Below are 12605 nucleotides of genomic sequence, written 5' to 3' on the forward strand. Positions count from 1 at the left end.
TAAAGTTAGCAGCCTTCATTAAAATAATTCCTGGTTGTTCTTCCTCTTGGTCTTTGTTCAGGCACAGTGCTCTTGAGTTTTCAGTTTGTCACTTGCTCCCTTGATAGAAGCTGCAAGTGATCATGGGAGTACATATTGAGCAGACAGGGTGCAACATTGTCACTTTCAGGGACCAAGTCCAGAGCCCTTATGTGCAACTGATGTTGAATTGTATATAACAAAGTGGATGAAATAGGTTCGAGGAGAGCTGCAGGATGGGGATGAAAAAGGAAAAAAAAGGGGAAAACATTATTTTGTAAAAAAACAAAAACATGGGAATCGTTTATGATACACAGTGCATAAGCAAACAAAATGTAACTTGTTTAGGCCTCTTGCACACTGCAGCTAAAAAAAGCTCAGTACAGCTTTCTTTTCTTTTTAACCTAAAATACAGCCCATTAATTGTAATGTGCCTATGCACACAGATGCATAAATGAGCGCTGTGTATTCTTTAGTAAGAACAAAATAGAAAAATCTGCATTTTTGGACAGTCATTTACGCCTAATGCAAATGCAAATACTTGCAATTGCGCACAAATTAATGCACACGAGCATACTGTTGATCTGAAGAATGTTAATTTGCATATTTTACAAAAACGCGAGAATACATTTGAGTGAAAAGACGCAAATATGAACGCATATGCGCGAAAATGTGCACATTTCAATAAGGCCTCTTGCGCACGATACTCCTGTTTGAGCATCTCCCAGCTTGAAAAAGCTCAGTACGGCTTTTTTTTTTTTTCTGAGCTAAAACACAGCCCATTAATTGTAATGTGCCTGTGCACACAGGCGCGTAAACAAGCACTGTGCATTCTTCAGTAGGAACAAAATATAAAAATCTGCATTTTTGGTCAGTAATTTAAGCTTCATTGCTCGCAAATACGCATGAATACGCACGAATACTTGCAAATACACGCAAATACATACAAAAAAAAGTCTGGAAAAAGTAGATGCTCAAACAGGAGTGTTGTGTTCAAGAGGCCAAAAGGAGATGCTCAAACAGGAGTATCGTGTGTAAGAGGCCTAAGACAAATTTACGGCTGAAAAAGGAGATGCTCAAACAGGAGTACCGTGTGTAACAGGCCTTAGTGTGTACATCTACTTAAATCAGTGTTAAAAGAGCAACATGTGTTGTTATGATTAAGGCTCTGACTATTATAGTTATACAGTATGTCTATTTCTAATGCAAAGAATATATTGGCTTGGGTTTATTGTTAGACACTCTTCAATAAAATGTCATGCTTTTTATTTTAGGTTTTTACTGAAGAGATTTCGATGGACAGTCCTATATTTTAATGGTCAGAGACTTTAGTCACCAAGAAATTCCTTTGTATCAGGAAAACACATTTTATTAGGATCACTATGATATCTTAAACACTTCTATGTTTAAGGACCAAGCAGGATTGCCTTCTTAAAGGGAAACTCCAGTCAAAAATTAAAATGTTCCTATTAATAATATGTTAAATATATTTATATTTGATATTATTCATTTTCTGGATAGCTGCTTGTGTAGCTTAGAAAGTCTTATCTAAACTAGACAAACAGCTTCTTCCTGTTCTTCACTGACAACTCTATTTCCTGTTATCTGAATTTGAGAAGCTGTATTTCACTTCCTGAAAAGGTTGTCGGTCTTTCTTAGACAGGCATGCCTAGACCTGCCCAGCCCCACCCCCACCCCCATCCTTCCTATCCTTCACCATAATCTCCTCCTGTCATCATAGCCTCGTGTAGGCCAGCAGCTTTTCCTGGGAGAGAGAGGAGGGGGAGGGGTTTCACGTGACTGGTGCAATATATTAAAAAAATAAGGTACATAGGAACATCTGTGAAAAGTTTAGAATGATACAGATCCATTTCTATTGCTCATTACATGTGAGTAACGAGTTTTAGGCTCAATTTCCACTAAAGTGACTTGTCATGCAACTTTGGACACAATAAGTCGCATGACAAGTCACCACCACCCATTGATTTCAATGGCACCCGTTCCCATCTATGCCACTTTGAAAATCAGTGACTTTAAAAAGGTGCCTGCACTACCTTGATGCAACTTTGATCCAGAACTGTCTGGATCAAAGCTGCTCTCAAAGTTTCACTCTAAATCGCTCAACTTAAGTGTTGCGCTAGTGGAAACATAGCCACTAGGCTAGAGTGTGACTGTGGAGTGCAACTTTGATCCAACTTTACACTCTGTGGATCAAAGTCGCATCAAAAGTTGCATCAAAGTAGGCAGGTATCTTTTCAAGGTCACTGATTTTGCATAGATGGGAACGGGTGCCATTGAAATGAATAGGCTGTGACTTTTCATGTGACTTTGTGTGTCCAATGTCGCATGATAAGTTGCACTAGTGGAAACAGAGATTTAGTCTACGTTTCCACTATTGCGATTTAGAGTGCGACTTTGATGCAACTTTGATCCAACTTTACATTCTCTGGATCAAGGTGCATCAAAAGTTGCATCAAAGTAGTGCATGTACCTTTTAAAAGTCGCTTAGATGGGAACGGGTGTGATTAATTAGTTGCACTAGTGGAAACAGAGCTTAAGGCCCTTTTCACACTTGCACAGCCTAAAAGTCACACGATTTTGCCATGATTTTGACTGGACTTGAAGCAATGCCTATGTTTTTGGACCTCAAAATGCCTTAAAGTCAGACCAAAGTAGAGCAGAGACTACTTTGACGTTGTTTCAACTTGAAGTCGCACAGATATGAATGGTACTCATTGAAAATCATGGACTGTAACTTGTCATGCGACTTTGCAGCCAAAATTGCAGAACAAGTCACACAAGCGTGAAAGGGGCCTTAGTCTACATTTCCATTAATGCAACATAGAGTGTGACTTTGATGCTAATTTGTTCAATTTAAATTTTTTTGTTTTTAAAAGTTTTAAAAAAACCTTACAAATCAAGAATAAGAAATACATTTTACAATACTAAGTAGAGATGCACAAAACAAAGTGGAGGATTAAGGAGGTGAGAATGACTAAACCAGGCCAAATCACTCTGATCTTTTCCTCTTCTTTGCCTCAGCATCATCAGAAATTGATGCAGAGCTTGTTACTATACCAAAACGTTTCTTCCTTTTCTTCAGCTTTTCATCATCTTCAGTCAGAGATTTTACACCTGTGGTCTGCCCTTTCTGCTCAGTGGAAGGAAGACCAAACTGTATAGCGCGAGCAGGCTTTTTGCTATCCAAATTGGCAGGAACATTAAACCTTTGAGCTCTTTTCTGAAGTCTATCACCAAGAGGCATCTCACTTGTTATCTTCACCATTTTCGTCACTCTTTCTATTTCTCCTGGTTTGCTAGAAGGTTCCTCTTTCTTCTCAGGAACATCAACAGGTTTTTGCTCTTCTTCCTCAGTTTCATTACCTAGAACATCTTCTTCATTGGCCTCTTCTTCAACTTGTTCCTCTAGATATGTTTGAAGCCTGCTGATCAGGTCACTCTTATTCCCCTTCACGTCCAAACCTCGGGCCACGCATTCCTGTTTGAGCTCTGCCAGCTTCAGCTTGTGAATATCTACAATTTCCGCCATGTTTCTTACACGCCTCTGTGGCCACACTCCCAGCAAGCACAGCTATTGGCCCGTCGCACATGTGACGTCACTTCCACAACAAAGCGCGGGAGTTTCCACCGCTTTTCAGTTTCCCGAAACTGCAAGAAAATCCGCCAGCGCCGCCGTTACAACTCCCCCGTACAGCTCCACGAGCCACTTGATTAAAACTACGGCTCACCAATCGCTACACCCTTTGATGCTAATTTGATCCAACTTTATACTCTCTGGATCAAAGTAGTGCAGGCACCTTTTCAAAGTCGCTGCTTTTTAATGTCACATAGATGGGAACATGTCCCAATGAAATTAATGGGCTGTGACTTGTCATGCAACTTTGTGTGTCCAAAGTTGCATGATAAGTCGCACTAGTGGAAATGGAGCTTTAGTCTATGTTTCCACTATTGCGTTTTAGAGTGCGACTTTGATGCAACTTTGCTCCAACTTTACACTCTCTCGATCAAAGTCGCATCAAAAGTTACATCAAAGTAGTGCAAGTACCTTTTCAAGGTCGCTGATTTCCAAAGCCGCTTTGATGGGAACGGGTGCCATTGATTAGTCGCACTGGTGGAAACATAGTGTGGTTGCCTGTACTATGATCATTGTAGACTGTGAGCTGAGACCCCAGAGCACTTCCAGCTACACTGATAGTTCCCCCTCCCCCTCCTGTGTCCAGCTTTCTTCTCCTATGGTGGTCTTCATTCAAAGCCCAGCACAGCTATACTGTATATGTGAACCTCCCCCCACCCCCCAGCACAGCTATACTGTACATGTGCACTCCCACCCCTACAGCACAGCTATACTGTATATGTGAATCTACCCCCCCCCCCTGCACAGCTATACTGTATATGTGAATCTACCCCCCCCCCCTGCACAGCTATACTGTAAATGTGAATCTACCCCCCCCCCTGCACAGCTATACTGTATATGTGAACCTCCCCCTCTGCACAGCTATATTGTATATGTGCCCCCCCTCCCCATGTCCTGTGTGAAATGTTTCTTCATTTTCTCATGAATTAGAATGTGCCATGCATCCTTACTGATGAGAGAACACTGGGCGGGAACCTATGATCATCTCCTCCCATTCTGTATATGCCCACTGGCTACACAGGAAGTGCTGAACATTTTAGGCTATTGTTATCACATTCTCTAAAATTCTGCTGTGAGGGAGACATGATGGCTGCATTTCCAGTCTCATGCGGGCTTTTGCTGGGCTGGAGGTCTCTGGGGAGTAGTCTCCCGGTCTGGAGGGGGAGGAAGGGTATGTCAGGGGTGGTATTACCTCCGTGGGGCCCCCCGTGTGATCGGATTGGCAGCGGTGTGATGTAGGCCACAGAGGCGTCAACGCCATCTTGCCTCCCTGGTTCCCATGGCGGAGGCTGAGAGAAGAAGGCCATCAGCTTTTTTGGCCAGTGTTCTTCTTTCCTCTTGCGGGACATGGCGTTCGGGGTGTTGGCGGGATGCTCCTCCGGGTTGTATGGGCAGGCGGATGCGAGCGCTGGTGTGTCCGTCGTCGCTGAAGATCTCCTCTGTCCTTCAGAGCTCAGGGCTTAAGCGGCCATCTCTGGTCATATACTATTTTTTAAAGCCATTTATATATTTATTATTCAATGGCTGTTTAAGTACCACCTTGAAATTCAAAAAAATCCAAAAATCTGAACTGATAACAACTAAAAAGTTAAACTAGAAGTAAGGATTGTGAATTTGTTGACAAAGATTGAGGTAAGCATGACTTTCTGACAGCACTCTATATATGTATGTATACAGATTTCTTGAAAAAAATAGATTTTTCTGCATATGGAAATTGTATGTAAGATTACTGTATATGAACATTTGTTATGATTGTATGTTTTATAAACAGCACATATATAAGAATTGGGCAACATCTCTTCAGAAGAAGAACTCAACACACAGCCATAAATGTCTAAACTGCTGGAAACAAAAGTGAGTACATTCCTAAGTGAAAATGTCCAAATTGGGCCCAATTAGCCACCCCCCCCGGTGTCAAGTGACTTGTTAGTGTTGCAAGGTCTCAGGTGTGAATGGGGAGCAGGTGTGGTAAATTTGGTGTTATCGCTCTCATTATCTCATACTGGTCACTGGAAGTACAACATGGCACCTCATGGCAAAGAACTCTCTGAGGTTCTGTTAAAAAGAATTGTTGCTCTACATAAAGATGGCCCAGGCCAGTGTTTCTCAACTCCGGTCCTCAGGGCACACTAACAGGCCAGATTTTAGGTATTACCTTGGGGAGATGCAGACTAGAATACTGCAATCACTGAGCAGCAAATTATATCACCTGTGATGTATTTCAGTTTTCTTGCAAACCTGGCCTGTTAGTGTGCCCTGAGGACCGGAGTTGAGAAACACTGGTCTAGGCTATAAGAAGATTGCCAAGACCCTGAAACTGAGCTGCAGCACGGTGGCCAAGACCATGCAGCAGTTTAACAGGACAGGTTCCACTCAGAACAGGCCTCTCCATGGTCGACCAAAGAAGTTGAGTGCATGTGCTCAGCATCATATCCAGAGGTTGCATTGCTGCAGAGGTTGAAGGGGTGGGGGGGTCAGCCTGTCAGTGCTCAGAGCATACGCCGCACACTGCATCAAATTGGCCCGCATGGCTGTCATCCCAGAAGGAAGCCTCTTCTAAAGATGATGCACAAGAGAGCCCACAAACAGTTTGCTGAAGACAAGCAGACTAAGGACATGGATTACTGCAACCATGTCCTGTGGTCTGATGAGACCAAGATAAATCTTTTTGTTTCAGTTGGTGTCAAGCGTGTGTGGCGGCAACCAAGGTGAGGAGTACAAAGACAAGTATGTCTTAGCTACAGTCAAGCATGGTGGTGGGAGTGTCATAGTCTGGGTGCTGCATGAGTGCTGCCGACATTGGGGAGCTCAGTTCATTGAGGGAACCATGAATGCCGACATGTACTGTGACATACTGAAGCAGAGCATGATCCCTTCCCTTCAGAGACTGGGCAGCAGGGCAGTATTCCAACATGATAACCACCCCAAACACACCTTCAAGACGACCACTGCCTTGCTAAAGAAGCTGAGGGTAAAGTTGATGGGCTGGCCAAGCATGTCTCCAGACCTAAACCCTATTGAGCATCTGTGGGGCATCCTCAAATGGAAGGTGGAGGAGCGCAAGGTCCCTACCATCCACCAGCTCCGTCGTCATGGAGGAGTGGAAGAGGACTCCAGTGGCAACCTGTAAGCTCTGGTGAACTCCATGCCCAAGAGGGTTAAGGCAATGCTGGAAAATAATAGTGGCCACACAAAATATTGACACTTTAGGCCCAATTTGGACAATTTCACTTAGGGGTGTATTCACTTTTGTTGCCAGTGGTTTAGACATTAATGGCTGCGTGTTGAGTTATTTTGAGAGGACAGCAAATTTACACTGTTATACAAGCTGTCCACTCACTACTTTACATTGTAGAAAACTGTCAGTTCTTCAGTGTTGTCATGAAAAGGTATAATAAAATATTTACAAAAAATGTGAGAGGTGTACTAACTTTTGTTAGATACGGTATATATATATATATATATATATATATATATACATATATATATATATATATCTTTAAAGTGAGATTTATTTACAATTAAGAAAAAGACAGTCAAACACCAGCAAAGAATAAACATGAGAATGCATGAGAATCAAAACTACAGTAAATGACAAAATTCCTATCCTGCAACCAAAAACAAAACCAGCAGTATACACTATATACACAAATGAGATACACAAAAGGCAGGGGAAAACTATAGGATCAGGGAGGAAGGCAGCAAGTACTGGGTGCAGGACAGGAACAAGAGCAAGGTCAAGAATAAATGGTAGCAGAGACAGGTATCAGGAGCATGGCAACCAGATTACAGGGCAGGAGCAGCCAAAACACTGAAGTGCTGTGTGCTAGTGGGAGCAACCTTATCACTGAAACCTGCTAGATTCTGGGAGACACCTGCTGGTGAACACTGGAACTACAGCTATTAGTCCTAAGAACCAATGTGTCACCAGCAGATGAACAGAGGTCCTGACAGATACTGTACATTCTTCTTGTTACAAGATAGGGCAGTATTATCTGGACATTATAGTCGACTCCTCCCACGAACATATTGCGATGTACACATTCTGGTTTCTGGACTGGGCCATTCCTTCTGTGGATTTCCATGGAGGTGCCGTTGTGGATTGAGGAAAGCATATATACATCTCATTGTCCTTTCATTTCATAGCGAACACTTCTTTGTTCTGTTAACTTATAAAATCCCCCTCCTTGTAGGTTTGTATTCACCAGGCTTTTTGGGAAGCCCATCCTATTAGCTCTCATTATGCCACATGCTAGTGTTTGCTTCTGGCAAAAATTGCGGAAAAAGGACAGACTGGTTTAATAGTTATGGACCTACAGCTGATACCCCTTTTTGAAGAGTGGGAATTCAAAGTTCCAAAATATTTTTTCACTGGTTCCAATATACCCTGGGCAGTCAGAGGGATGCAACTGAGTGTTCTTTCCATTGTACACGTGGAAGGCATACATGCACCCTGTGGCTCTTTTGCACAGCTTGTGCAGTTTTAGCCCATATCTGGCCCTATTTACTGGAGATGAATTGCTTGAACACCAGCCTGCCAGTAAAATGGACAAGTGACTCAACCACGCATATGTTTTTGTCCGGGATATACAATTGGAAACATTATCAGAGAAAAAATTAAGTAGTGGCTGAATTTTATAAAGTTGATCATATTCAGGGTCATTTTGGGGAGGGCACTGTGTGTTATCAAAAAATAGTAAAAGAGTATAAGCACAACCACTCAAGAGTGAATACACTGCTACCAATAAAGAAAAGAAAAAAAAAATGACATACAGTATATAAACCCATCATAAGGCATTGCTTGAAACAATACAAAATGTAACAAATAATGTATGTGAAGCATTTGCATTCTGTATATCTGGTTAAGCACCTACTGCTGCAGAGACCCTATGTTTCCCCACATGAATCAGTAAATAATTAAATGTTCCACAGTGCCACGCAATATAATATTAACATATAAATGAACAATATCTCCAAATATGTACGCAGCTATTAAACATATATTTCTTATATCCAAAAGATGTGTGACCAAATGTTATGAAGTGATAATAGTCCACAATCCTGTGCATCCAAAAAATAAAGTCTCTCAATATGCATGTTCATTACTATTTTCCATTCAGTTGTGCTAAAAAAAAAAAAAAAGAAATGTTGTGAACTTCTTTAAAAATGTATATGTGCATGTCTCCACTTTTTATTGTGCTGTGCCTATCACCACTAAGCCAAAAATCTCACCTTATAGTTATATCCAATAGGCCTAATGCAGTTTTCCCTTTAGACCAGGTTTTGTGTGCCTGAGATGATGATCTCTTTCACTTCCCACAGGGAATCTCAATCCATTTTTTGAGCTCTCTGCACACTTTTATTGGGAGATAAAAGATCTGTGGGAAGTGAAGGAGAGCGTCATCCTTGGCACAGTAAACCTGTATTTTATGTGTTTGTCTGGATACCTTGTTGAGCAGTAAAAAGGGGAGTTTAGCTGATCCTGAGTTAGAGGGAAGCCATACTGTATTTTCAAGTGCATCTGAGAGACTGGCATAGGCCTAACCCTTTCTGTCTGATGTGACACCCCACTAGTTCCTGACCTTCGTTTGGTGGGCACCCTTTTCTCCTCCTCTGATTCTGTTATAGACCCACTACTTAACACCGGTTCATAATTATAATTAGACAGAGAGAGATTTATGCCACAGGATTGATGTGTGCTGACTTCTGGGACAATGTGTTACTTATGTTATGATACCATTTTCTTGTTGCCAGCAGCCATGTAAACATGTATCTATGTATTTGTGATTTTTTCTTTTTTTCTTATAATATCTTCGAAAAATTCATGATTCGGGAAAAACTAAAAAATAAACTACGTACCCTTTGCAAGGCAAGCTGAAGCTCCCACTGGATTGTTTAGTTAGAAAGAAGTCATGCAGCTGTAACAAAGGAATTACTGATAAAATCCAAAGAATCCTAGTCATCTAAAATAACATTTTACTGTCTAGATAACATAATCAAAAATCAGGGCAAGTAAACCTTGTTTTGCTCTGTAAGAAAGAATGTAATATAAGCACCTGATCATAATTTAATAAAGTGGCATACTTTTTAATTAGCCAAGTGAATGTGTACAAAATAGAGGACTACCGTAAATTAAATAAAGCTTCAATGAATCAAATGAGCCAGAGTGAGTCCTATTTTGTCAAACTTGAAGCCTCTATGTCGTATTACTCCTTGTAACCCCATGTAACCTCCATGCTGATGAGGACAAGGACCTCTTCTCCGTAACCTGGCCCAGTGGTTGTGGGGGGTCTGTGAGCAGGGGCTTATCAAAATCTGGAATTTATTCCTTAGAACTGTTGACATGTTGGGGTTTATACTTGAACCCTAATTACTATTATTGCAGCATGACCAGCTCAAATAAATTTCTCTTATAGTCATGTTTTTGTTCCTTTTTTTTGGCATCACATGCCATTGCAGATATATAAAACATAATCCTTCTGTTTGTATTTTATTATTTTTTTTCTATTTTAGTATTTTTTAGTAAGCTGCCACTTGTGGAGCTTAACAAAAATAAGTGGTTTTACAAACATTTAGCAAATGGACAAACAAATTTATTCCTTTGTAAAAATCCATTAATTGAAAATGTTTAAATGCATTAGTTGTATTGATTTTGTTTGGCTTTTAAACCCATGCTCTGTAAACACAAGCTGTCTTTTTATATATTTTTCTTTGTCTTTTTTTTATTTTATATGAAGTTATAGCTTCCACAGGTATCAGAAAGTTTTATTTTTTTATAATTTGAGCATATGTTTTACTGTGATGTCCATTGTTTTTTTGGTCAAGTTTAAGCTGTGGGCTTCTTTACTCAAATTACTCTTCCTCATATTTTTTATGACCAATCAATTATTTGTTATAGGCTAGAATATTTCTTAAAGTATTTCTAAAGTACTAGTTTTTAGTAAGGTGTTTACAATGGCTGTTATCAGTGCTAAAAACAAACCATTTTTGTTAATATTTCTGTACTTGTTTAGATAATGTGGTATTTAGTGGAAAAGCTGGTTAATGCCCATCCCCCTTGCCAAATTTTAACCCACCCCATCCACCCAGTTACTACCTATTCACTTGAGAAAATTAACCTTTCCTAAGCCCTTTTACCTCATCTTAATCCTCTTTAATGTGACCATCTGTTGTACCTAAACCAGGAATAAATTCTGGTGATCCACCAGTGCAGTCCCAACCTGCTGACCCTCATGGTGTCATGATCACGTTGTCACTAATAATATGTGCCCATCTCGACGGACAGAAGTGATAAACTGAACGTACCTTGGTTCAGTTTAGGGCAGGTTCAGCAAAATTTATTGTTCAGATTGCAAATCCGAACCCTGCTGAAGTCAATAGAAGCCTATGCTTTAGCAACAGTTATGGCCATTTTTTAGGATAATAGGCAAGAGTGTATCATCCATTCAGCATGGGGGGCTGGGCACAGCCTTAGAGGACATGTGCCAAAGTAAAAAAATATTTTAAAAGATTCCATTTTGCAGGGAGCAAGTGTAACTTTAATATCATTAAAACATAAAAAAATGCAAAAAAATAATTTAATGATATATTCCCCTGTTTTGCTGAAAAAGATATGCATTTATTATTTCTTTGATGAGTCTATAGAGCATTGCACCTGTGATCAGTAGATCGCGGGTGCAATGTCAGGCTCCTGCAGATACTGCCTCCAGCTTGCCTGCCATATCGTCAAATGGGGTGACGGGAAGTGTTAATGAACTACATTAGCTCATCAGTTTCCTCACAGTTCATTGAGAACTATAAGGTCCCATGCACACAGGGGGTTTTTGCAGCTGCTGTTAGGAGCGCCAGATGTTTTTTTTTTTGCAGCTTAAAAACGCCCCTAAATGTTATTCTATGGCCTCATGCACACACAGGGCTTTTAGGAGCTCCAAGTGGCATAGGCGTTTTTAAGCTGCAAAAAAAACCCAGGACCAGTGCGTTCTAGAGCTGCAGCGTCAAACTGTAAAAATGTCTGACGCTGCTAAAGGCTGATTAACATTGCTTAACGTTGCTTATACAGCGTTAAGCCACGTTATACATTTTTTTTTTAATTTGAAAATCAATGGTTCCCTAAGGGAGCCCATTGATTTGAATGGAAGTCGCATCACAAGTTGGAGCAGGATGATCCATGTTGGGGAGATGGCCTCTTCCCCACATCCCTAGGTGGTGGTTATGGGGAACTCTGGGCAGGGGACTTATCAGAATCTGGAAGCCCTTTTAATCAAGGTGGTCCCCAGATTCTGCCCCCTCACCATGTGAATGAGTATGGGGTACATAGTACCCCTACCCATTCACCAAAAAAAGTGTAAAAAGTAGGTAAAGACACAACACTGGGGCATGCTGTGTTGATGACATCACAAGGGGTTGAGGTCATCTGCTGATATCATCAGGTGCATGCCCCATGCTTAGCTATTTAGGAAATGTCACATAGCAAAGAATTCAGACGGCGGGAGCCTTTAATGAGACCGGAGGTTGTTTTTAATTCCTCCTTTTCAGGTCCTGTGGTGCAGTGCGAGTTGTTATTGACAATTCTCGTGTTGTGTCTTTACTCACTTTTTACACTTTTTTGGTGAATGGGTAGGGGTACTATGTATGGTATGCCCCTCTGCCCTAAAGACCCCTACGTTGAGGGCATATGGCCTGGTATGCTTCTGGGGGCACTCGCTCATCCCCCTTATTTCCTGGTCTGTCGGGCTGCATGCTCGGATAAGGGTCTGGAATGGATTTTGGGGGGACCCCACACTTTTTTTTTTTGGCCTGCGGTTTCCCTTAAAATATATACCAGACCCAAAGGGGCTGGTATGGATTGAGAGGGCCCACGCATTTTTTTTTTTGGAATTTATTATTGCCGGCATTCTTTTGTTTATATATCAGCTGATGAGTCATCGGTTGT

At 41.1% G+C, this 12605-nt stretch overlaps 1 protein-coding gene across 1 annotated transcript; it reads right to left on the reverse strand.

The window, feature by feature from the left end:
- Nucleotides 1–2926: 2926 nt before the first annotated feature.
- LOC309545097 (SAP domain-containing ribonucleoprotein-like) lies at nucleotides 2927–3692 on the reverse strand. The gene has a single exon (XM_082244232.1). The coding sequence runs from the start codon at nucleotides 3566–3568 to the stop codon at nucleotides 3029–3031; it is 540 nt and encodes a 179-aa protein (XP_082100358.1). The 5' UTR covers nucleotides 3569–3692; the 3' UTR covers nucleotides 2927–3028.
- Nucleotides 3693–12605: the final 8913 nt, after the last annotated feature.

The sequence above is a fragment of the Pelophylax lessonae genome, assembly GCF_965119305.1.
Source record: "Pelophylax lessonae genome assembly, chromosome: 1".
Taxonomy (NCBI): Eukaryota; Metazoa; Chordata; class Amphibia; order Anura; family Ranidae; genus Pelophylax; species Pelophylax lessonae.

Excerpts from the sequence above, each read along its gene's own strand:
- LOC309545097 (XM_082244232.1), bottom strand. The coding sequence starts at position 3,568 with ATGGCGGAAATTGTAGATATTCACAAGCTGAAGCTGGCAGAGCTCAAA.